The sequence below is a fragment of the Nelusetta ayraudi genome, unplaced genomic scaffold, assembly GCF_046127955.1.
Source record: "Nelusetta ayraudi isolate G7.1 ecotype Tasmania unplaced genomic scaffold, CSIRO-AGI_Nayr_v1 ptg000071l, whole genome shotgun sequence".
NCBI classification, from domain to species: domain Eukaryota; kingdom Metazoa; phylum Chordata; class Actinopteri; order Tetraodontiformes; family Monacanthidae; genus Nelusetta; species Nelusetta ayraudi.
In genome coordinates this window covers 1,098,959-1,109,234 of record NW_027466121.1, presented here as the reverse complement: position 1 = coordinate 1,109,234, position 10,276 = coordinate 1,098,959, and the positions used below count along the sequence as shown (strand labels likewise).

The 10,276-nt window shown below is 42.2% G+C and overlaps 1 protein-coding gene across 2 annotated transcripts; it reads right to left on the bottom strand.

The window, feature by feature from the left end:
- Positions 1-5,889: 5,889 nt before the first annotated feature.
- dnaaf4 (dynein axonemal assembly factor 4) lies at positions 5,890-9,824 on the bottom strand. 2 transcript variants are annotated; one of them, XM_076042859.1, is made up of 9 exons: positions 9,692-9,824; positions 8,889-9,036; positions 8,109-8,242; positions 7,789-7,969; positions 7,560-7,702; positions 7,234-7,343; positions 7,004-7,157; positions 6,417-6,522; positions 5,890-6,312 (listed from the first exon to the last, which is right to left on the bottom strand). In XM_076042859.1, the coding sequence occupies exons 1-9, from the start codon at positions 9,812-9,814 to the stop codon at positions 6,185-6,187; spliced, it is 1,227 nt and encodes a 408-aa protein (XP_075898974.1). In that variant the 5' UTR covers positions 9,815-9,824; the 3' UTR covers positions 5,890-6,184. The 2 variants fall into 2 exon arrangements, with proteins under 2 accessions (XP_075898974.1, XP_075898975.1); XM_076042860.1 differs by having other exon boundaries at positions 7,798-7,969.
- Positions 9,825-10,276: the final 452 nt, after the last annotated feature.

Sequence of the window (10,276 nt, the reverse complement as noted above, 5' to 3'; positions counted from 1 at the left end):
AGGGTGATAAACATCCATGGCTGAAGGCTCCTGTGTACAGGAGGAGGGATTGAGTTCAAGTGTGCAAGAGACCAATTCAGGGTATCATGGAGGGGAAGCTTATTTATATTTGGGGATTGATATAAATAATGTGGATTAATCGAAGACAGCGGACCAAGACATGTTAACGTGCATTGTCGTGTGATGATTCAACAACAATTGAATAGCTGTTTTGTAAGACCGTTTTACCCAAATTTGGTAGATTTGTGTCAGTGTGTGGTTGGTCCAGAGGGAGAGGCGAGGACTTTTATAACGCAGTGAGGGGATTTTATTTTTCACTGTGTCAGAACGATGACGAGAGCAGCCACCAGAGAAAGACTTCTACGCTGCAATTTGTATTTCTTTCTTTTTTCCTCATTGGTTTTTATGAATAAATGCCTCATCTGCTTTGCAACCTCAGCCACCATTTTTTGGCTCCTTGGATGAGCAGCCTCAAAGAAAAATATTTATCTAATAAAAATGCATGAACGTGTTGATAATTTTAAGAACCAAGAAATCATTTTTTAAGTGTGTTTTACAGCATCTGCAAGCAAAAATAAAATGAAACGAAAAGAAATTCCCAGTTTACACAAACAAAAACTGATCCTTTTTCTCTCTCTCTGCACTTGACAAGACTCTCTGAAACATTGGAAACCGGCTCTGAGAACAGAAGTTATTGGCAGTTGGAAGTCTGGATTTCTGCATGTCTAGGCTCCTTTCAAGTGGGGGAGAGGCAATGGATAAAAGAGGCACTGGAGCATGCTGGAGTCGCTGGAGGACTAGAGTGATCTGTTCTTCTTCTACCTGAAGGAAACACACATAGGCAAGTATACACTCACCGACCCCACCCACCGACCCACCCACCGTTCCAAAGGGCCGTCAAGTGCAGAGAGAAGCTGTGAGTATAGTCCAGCAACAATGGGCCCATGAGGAAACAGGGTGACCCCTAGGAGTGTATAATTTAGGAAGGGGGTAGTCTATCATTCACACAGTCACACACTCACTGAACAGGACCAGGGAAGTTTATTATCACTGCGAGAAAAAAAAAAAGAAAGGACCATTGAGCAAGAAAGGCAGTTTCTTTTTTTTTTTATCACTGGGAAAAAAAGGAGGTGGGAGAAAGACGGAAAAAAAAAAAGAGTATGGGGTTTCAATAGGGTTCAAACGGCAAACAATGTTTAGTTCTTACATTAACAAGTTGAGAGGCAACAAACTATGGGGACCACAAAGGTCTTGCACTTGGAATGAATAGACTCAACGGTCACTTTATTAAGCACAATCAGGCACAAAAGTTCAATTGATTTTTAACACAAATAGCTTATCAGGCGGTCAAATAGTAGCAACTTAAGTCCATTGAGGCATGTAGACGCGGCGAAGGCAACTCGCTCATGTTGAAATCAGAATGGAGCATTAAGTAACACGGTTGCGGGGTCCACGCAGGCTGGTTGGAGTCTTTCGAAAACTTCCGATCTCCTGGGATTTTCGCGTGCAACCATCGCTTAACATAGAGAGCACAACAACAACAACAAAAAAGAATATGGGCTACAAACAACATATTCATTATTGCTTCGTTTGAGTACAGTGAAGGATAATCTTTGGGGCACTGAAAAACCTCCGGGCAGGTCTAGATCATGCTCTTGCAGATATGTTTTTCACTGAGAGCAAGTACTGAGGCAACAGCGACAAGGAAAAAGCCTCGAGTGCATCCTGTATCAAACTACGATTGATTGGTCATCTGCCGGAAACAGGTTCCCCCGCGAAAGTAGGATTCCGACAATCCAAAACATGAGCGTCCAAGCTTGATTGGTTTGCAAAAAGACCAAGACAGGATGAGAAGACAAGTCTTCCTTCAATAGACCCAGCTATTGAGCTCAGATTTACTGATTCAGCTTGGCAGCGAGAGCGACGTACTTTCCACATCTGAGGTGGAAATCCTCATGGAGCCTTACAGGGAGGTTAAAAGGCAAGTAAAAAAAAGAAAGGCAACATTGCCACAGTGTTTTGCAGACCGCCTGGAGTTCACAAGCACACTCTAGCTGCAATTATGATTCCAATAGTTAATAAACATTACGGAAAATGTAGTGTTCTGATCATGAATCAGTTGAAATTGTATGTAAAATGGATTGCAAATGTTAGTGAAATGGCGTAAATGTAACTTCAGCAGACTGTAAAAACTCTTTGATAAACAGATGAGCTCACTGACTTCATTGAACTTCCGTTTGGGATGAATAAAGTTCCTCTTATCTTATGTTTGCTCCTCAGGCTACTCTGCTGTTTCATTGCCTATAGATATATGCATATATGTACAGTAGTGTGTGTGTGTGTGTGTGTGTGTGTGTGTGTGTTTATTCTTGTGTTGTCTAAAATGCTCTGACTCGATGCTTTCTATCTCGTCCAGTCACTGTGAATTCAGTTTTGAAATGAGCCCACTGGTTTAGATTCAAGATTCAGGAACTTTATTTGTCAAACGTTAGCACCGGATGTGAAGCGGCAATGCTTACGAGACACACCGAGCAAACGGACGCAGTTAACATGGCTGGTATTAGGCAGTGGCTCTGACGTGTAATACACCACTTGCCTGCAACAACTTGTATATATGAATGAACATCGGGGGGACTGTGTGTGTTAGGAGATGCCACACAAAGCTGTGACTAAAGCGGCAAAATACAGACATTTCACACACATGCACGCACGCACGCACGCACGCACACAGCAGTTATTCAGATCATTAGGCAGAGGGTTGCGTATCTAATCGGGTTTTGTGTGGATAGTGCAGGGTCATTATGATCTAATTTACCTTTAGTGGTTATTCAGCTGGTCAAAAGGGGAGTGTAGAGACGGGGGGGGGGGCAGTGGAGGGATGGCCCTCTTCTAAGTGGAACTTGAGCAGCATTTTTTTTTTTTTTCACTGCAAAGAAGCAACAGTTTCGTTCTCGCGTTTTACAAGGGGACATTTCAAACCACCCTTAAACCCACTGGCAGTATGATGTCCCAACCACAGTGTAGCGCTGTCATTCATTGTGATACTGTACGGGTCACTAACATTTGCAATCCATTTTACATACAATTTCAACTGATTCATGATCAGAACACTACACTTTTCCGTAATGTTTATTAACTACTGGAATCATAATTGCAGCTAGAGTGTGCTTGTGAACTCCAGGCGGTCTGCAAAACACTGTGGCAATGTTGCCTTTCTTTTTTTTACTTGCCTTTTAACCTCCCTGTAAGGCTCCATGAGGATTTCCACCTCAGATGTGGAAAGTACGTTGCTCTCGCTACCAAGCTGAATCAGTAAATCTGAGCTCAATAGCTGGGTGATAAAAAAAAACAACAAAAAAAAACAGGGGGTCATTTTAATGTGTCATCTTGATGACAAGTATCAGTTGAACCTGACACTGAGCTGGTCCACATTTCCATAGTTCTCTGGTCCAAACAAACACACACGGGGGTCTACTTCCTCTGTGGAAGTGTGCGCAACGGGTCAAATGGTGTTAAAGAGCGGTGTCCAGAGGCAGCAGTGTGTGTCCCGCTCGCCGTGCAGGAATAAAGGCTTCCATATGGTACTGCTCAGTGAGCTCCAACGCCCAGCCAAGAGGGCTGACCACCTGTCAATCAAGCAGACCTTCCGCAACAAAGGAAAGAAATCAGCCTCTCCCTGCCATGAGCACCTCAAGACTTTGCAACCTTGCCCACAAAAGAGTGCGATCCTGCGTCGGGTGCAACGTAGAATAACACCACAATTTTAACTTTAATTTGAAAAACAAACCTGCCTAAAAACCAATGACTTAAATATACTAATTGTTTCATATGACTATGTAACTATTACCATATATTATCAATATTACTATTTTTACAATGTGAGTCTCTTCATGATTAGATCGAGTGTAGTATGTGGAAACGTACAAATAACTAAAATCAAATACTCTGTTTTGGAGGTGAGCTACGTCTCTCGGAGTGTTCCCAGCAAGACCTCACACATGCACCTCCACTTGCTTCTTTATCAAGTGGTTGCATTAATCTTGTGAAAGGACTCCAAATCTCTTCCTCGTCTGTGCACAACACAATTATATTTACCTTTTGAAAGGGTTGGAAATGTAATTCCCCGACAATCACTCCCACAGCTCCATTACAAGTGCAAGCCTGTTACTCGTGCCATTCTTCGGAGTTCAATTTCAACCATTTGCTATTCCTTGCGAAGCTTTTGACACATTTGATGAGGAGATTAAGAAGAAGAAGAAAAAAAAAGAGAACAGAACATTGGGAAATGGAAAAATGCAAGAAAATCGGCTTTGCAGAATGTTTACCGATTTGAGTCTCGTCCGCTGACGGAGAGCAAGTTGTGTGGTCGAGGTCTTCAAGTGCTACTTCAGTCACGCTGCATGTTTTGCAGGATTGGAGCTCTGATCTGCTTAAATCGTTGAACTGATCCAAGCAGTTCAAAGATCTTTTTTTTTTTGTTGGAGATCCCATAATTCTCCCATGCTACTTATGTTGGAGGGCACTCCAGGGGCCCGTTGCACGAAAGTAGGATTCCGACGTCCAGGATCAATAACTGAGCCAAAGAGATCAACCAATCCCAAACACGAGCGTCCACACTAAATCAACCGCACAAATACCGAGCCAGGATGAGCAGACACGGACTCATCAAGCCAGCTGAAACCCATCCTGGATCGGCTTCCTTCAATGGACCTCGTTATCGAGCTCAGATTGACCGATTCACCATGGCAACGAGAGCGGCGTACCTTTCCCATTCCGAAGCAGAAAGATAGAGAGAACAAAAGGGCAACACAATAAAGCAAAAGGAGAAAGAGAAAGTGTGGCAAAGTTTTGAAGACCTCAAAATGCATAAGTAGTGCAAAAATACACACTCGCGGCTCCACTAGAACCATCACAATTAATCCAAATACTTTATTACTTGACATCTCCAAAAACTTAGTTGTACTAAGATTATGATTTAGAATTGTTGGTGAAATTGATTGCAGGTGTGAGTGAAAATGTGTAAATGGAACTCCAACAGACTATAAAACTCTCTCATAAACAGACGAGCTCGGTGACTTTACTGAACTTCCATTAGGGATTATTAATAAAGTTCCTCTTATCTTATGTTTGCTCTTCATGCTCTTCTGCTGTTTCATAACCTATGTACACAAGGGTGTGTGTGTGTGTGTGTGTGTGTGTGGCCTGTCGGGAGGAAGGAGAGGGCCCCCAGAGAGCTGCCACACAGGGACAATCAATCTTCCCTGAAGGCGACAGCAGTCAGCTGGTCAGAGACCAAAATGTGTTCAGTTGTTTTAGTTAACATGCATGCATTAAAGTTATATGTGTCCTGCACTGGTAGTGGAATTATTATTATTATTATTTTTTTTAATTCTGTTTAAATTCAGTAAACGTATGCAGGATTAGGCTGCCACCTAGTGGAAGGAAAGAATAATCACCATCCTAGTACCACATCAGCTTTTCTATTATATATTCATCGAGCATTAAGCCTGTTCCAACTGCAACCAGAATATCATTTTTCAACAACAGATCTTTTTTTTATTTTAATTTTTTTATAAATTCTATTGTTAAAAGGTTCAGTTTATCAAGTGCTTTAACACTGTGCAGATCTTCTCAGCACTAGTAACATTTTGATCTATTCGGCTGGTAGGTCAACTGGTGGGTCGGTCAGCTGATGTGGTGAAAACTTCCTCTGCCTTCAAGCTGTTGTTGCTGTGTTTTTTTGCTTGTTAATATTTTAGGTTCAGTTGTTCATCATAACATTTGTCTTGTCAGGAGGACAAAAAAAAAAAAAAATGCTAACTCATTTTAAAATGGATTTCATTTCTTCAGCCTTCCACTTAAAGTATTAAAATTCGACATGACACTGGCTTATATTTCAAATGGCTGTATTCCATAAAGCAAAAACATACAAAATATGTAAGTATTTGCACATTCTTCTAAATTTAAACAATCTTATTAAAAATGGTTTGGAATTCAACATGCAGGTGTTTTTGGATTTGAAATTTGCAGTTCAAACACACGGAGGTGATGTGCTCTTCCTTGCCTGTTGCTGACACGTTCAAGACTCCGGCAAAGCAACACAAATTAAACAGACGTGCAGCACCTTCTATTCATTGAGCGGCTGGTGGACAAACTGACATAAACACGGCTCAGTCCGTTTGTTTCACTGTGCCTCATGCTCTGCAGTCGCGTCTGTAGTGCCTTCAATAATGTCTCGGATTCGTTGAGCATCTGCCTGCAGAGCTTCATTCGAAGGGTCAATCTTGAGAGCAGCCTGGTAGTCTTGAAGCCCTGAAAACAGATCATATGTTGTATCTCCGAGTGTTTCGAAAAGAAAAATGAAAAGGAATCGTTCAAAGATTCTGTGTAAAAAGAATCAAACAAAAAAAAAAAACCTTCGGCGTAAAGCTGCAATTCGCAGAAAGCAGATCCTCGGCGCACGTGTGCTCTGATTCTCGCAGCTGCGTTTGCTTCAACGGCCGGCGTCAACAGTTGAAGTGCCTACGTTGGAACATAAGAATGTAGTCTTTTAAATCCACATGCAGCTCAAACCACAGCCAAAGGAAAGAAAGAAAGAACAAAAGAAGATACTGGTACAATGGTACATTATAAATTCAAATGTATCTGCAAAATGCTGCTGGTGAAACTGGAGTCACTTTTGATAGAAATGTTAAAGAGGTGTCTTGAAGAAAGTGCAGAACTAAGTTGGAAGCAGCTTCAGACCTGGATAATAAACCTTGTCAACCAACATTAGCCTAGACCACCTGCACCTGATACAGATACTGATACAGATAACTCATAGTCATAGATAACTCATGATAATAACTCATAGTCATTCACTTCATCACTTTAAAGCACCTGCACCTGATACAGATACAGATTATTGGGAACCTACATGAAAATTTCCTCCAGGAACGCCCACGCTGAAACCTTATTCATTCACACCACATTCCTGATGGTGTCTGTAAACAGAATTTCTGACCTGAGAAGAATCCTCAGTGGCCTTGTGAATGTTCCGCAGCTTCAGGTGACACGCAGCCCTGTTTGAATATAGAGCCGGGATCTTTTTGTTGAGTCTGATAGCCAGATTGTAGGCGTTCAGGGCACTGTGGTACTCCCCCGCTGCAAAATATGCACTAATGAAGAAGACACAAGAGGCTCTGAGCAAACTGAAGATTGTGTATTCTTTCTTTTCAGATAGACGTCACTTACTTTCCTTTGTCTTTTAACCATTCAGGATTCCTTTCCGTCTCCTTCAAGTCCTTCAGTTCTGCGACATCTGCATTCATTGCGCGCTTAGCTTCCGCTTGTTTGATCAACCACTAGTTGTTTGAAGTAAAAGACGCACAATCAAATTTATTTTGAGGCAAACTGCCTCGTTATTTTAATAGTTATGCACAAAACTATGTAGTCATTATATATCGCTTTGAAGTTACAACAGCAACCCTTCTCACTAAAGAATTCCCTGAGTTTTTTTTGGAAATGACGACTGAAAATTGCTACATTAGAGCAAGGGGGGAAGAAAATAAAAATCTCACCTGCTCTTCCTCATGCACCCGTGATTCCCTGAGCGCTGTTGGAAAGGCACGTGGAGTAAATGTGACCTGAATGTTGCCAGAAGGTCTTGGAGGAAGCAGGCTTCTGGGTTGTTTCTTGCCTTTCGCTTTTGTGTTTCTTTGATCTTTACATGGAGCGAGATTTTAGTTAAACAAGTCACGACTGTGGTCAAGATACGTGTTCGCACGGGAAATGGCTTGACCTTATTACCTCCACTACCTTTGTTCTCCTGCTGCACCACCGAAGCCTCGGCATTGCTCAGATTTTTTTCTTGACTTTTCAGTTGAATTTGTTTCTTCTGTCTCTGCTGCCAGGCTGCCAGCTCCTCCGTCATTTTCTCTCGCTCGGTGTCCTTCATTTTCTGGATGGTGTCTCTTTCGTCACTTTCAAGCTTTCAGTGTGATACAAAACATTTCACAGTCGTTTTAGATTTGAAAGCAGACTCACAAGGGTGATAAACAGTAAAACTTGAGATAATTTGAGCTAAATCAGGATGTAAGGTGCAGGTCGTGTGTGCCATCGAGTCGTACCTTCATCATTGACTCCAATGCATATTTTTTCTCTGCTTGCTTCTTTGCTGCCTTGGACTTGGACTGTGAGCACAGCTTTTCCTGGTATTTCATCAAAGCTCTCTCTCTGATGGCTTCCTTTTTTTCTTTATTGACTGAAATACACATTTGTAGTACTGCAGTAGCTTTTCAAGGAAAAATACAAGCAAACATGCAACATGATGGGATTTTTAGAGCCTAACCAAAGATTTCCAACTGTACAGTAGGTAGTTTGTAGCATAGAGTGTATCACCATCATTCATCAAGTCTCTAAAGATACGTAGCTGTAGACTTTGTGAGAAACAGACAACATAAAACAGCTCCTCCAGCCAAATTGCCTCACCTAAATTGCGGTTCCGAAACATCTGCTGTCTCCAAAGACCAAAGAGTCCTAATTAGAGTCGATAAGTTGAAGTGCAGTGCCTTTTGGCATGATAACTGAAACTTCAAACTGCTTGTATGCTGTAGTATGCAATAGGTTTGCTTTATATTACTTGAACAGACTTGGGAAGGGCCAGAGTAATACAGTGGTGAAAACATACCTCTGTTTGTTTTCTTAAATAAGTCAGTTTTTTCCCTGTAAAAACCCTCTTAGATAACTCTTGGTAGAACCTTATAAAGCTAAATTGTATTGCAACAGACTAGCTTCTACAAAATAAGCATATTCACAACTTAAAGGCAGATTCTTGGTTCCACAGCAACATTCTTGAGCTGACAATACATCGTCAATAGTCAATAAATCAATCAATAGGCATGTCTTACGTGTTGGTATAACCAAATGCTCCCACATCTTGTTGGCCTTCTTTCTCAAACTGATGACGACAACTCCATTTCCAACCTTGGCGGTGCTCCTGACATCATCGACAGGTTCCAAGAGGAACGCTTCAAACAGATATGGTGGGTAATGCACCTGTGCACAAAGAGGAGATGAATGAACGTGGAGGTTCAGTTCAAGCAAATGATTTAGATCAGGGGTGTCAAACTTAAATGCACAGTGGGGCCAAAATGTAAAACTTGGACAAAGTCGCGGGCGGCGGGCCAACATTGATATTTATTGAAATAATCTTCCTCCAGATACATCAGTGAACCTTTAATACGGACCCTCAAAAGGTTTGCTTCACCCTTAAAATGGAACAAGTTTAACACAATACAATAAATAACGTCATATTGCACACTTGAAAAAATAAATAAAATAAAATGAGTATAATGTGAATTAATATCCTATGCCTCTTTTTCATTTGTAGCCTTCTGATTTAAATTTCAACAGTAACATTTTTCCACGGCTAACAATACATTTAAAAGTAAAATAACAACAATAAACCAAGTAAGTCATAATAATAATCCTTCAACGAACGTCCTGTCCTGATTGATGCGCCAAAAAATACCAGCAAAGCATTCTGGGACTTGTAGTTGTAGCAGCGGTGCCCGTGCTGTATAATAGCGGGCCAGCAGCAGTTCTACCAGTGACTTTTGTGTTGCCTCGCGGCCCAAATGTAATGACACTGCGGGCCAAAGTTGGCCCGCGGGCCAGAGTTTGACACCCATGCTCTAGGCTAACCGCATACCTTGAGGTATTCGTCGGTAGACACGATGTCGAGGTTCCCGACTTTGACTCCCTTTGACGGCACACTGACGTGCACCATGGAGTCGGTCTGTGTCCACGAGTAGTCGGTCACCAACAGAGGCATTGCACCCACGGATGAAGTTCACCGTCTTCTTCTTCCCCTTCTTTCTCGAGCGAGCACGCAAAACACCGACTTTAATCGTGGAATTCAAAATCCAAGGGAGACGTCTCACCCCGAGAGACACGCGGATCGCAGTTATGCAACAACACAGGGAGAAAAATGGCAAGTTTTACTGGTTCGCTAAATGGCTCGACGGTTCTTCCCCGCTCCGGCGTAGCGTCCAGTTGCTATGGTGACGAGAGCGTCGCCTTGCTTCTGTACCTCCAGGAGCGAAGGCCCACACACACACACACACACCACGAGAAAGCCACCACAGCAATGCGTGCGCTAAAATATACAGATGGCAGTTGCCAGCCGTCCCTTATAAAATACAGAAGTGTCCCGTATTTGACCATGAAATGGTGCGTCCCGTTTTGAATCGATACGGGACGCCGCTTGTCGCGTATTTCTGACCCCTGTTTTCTT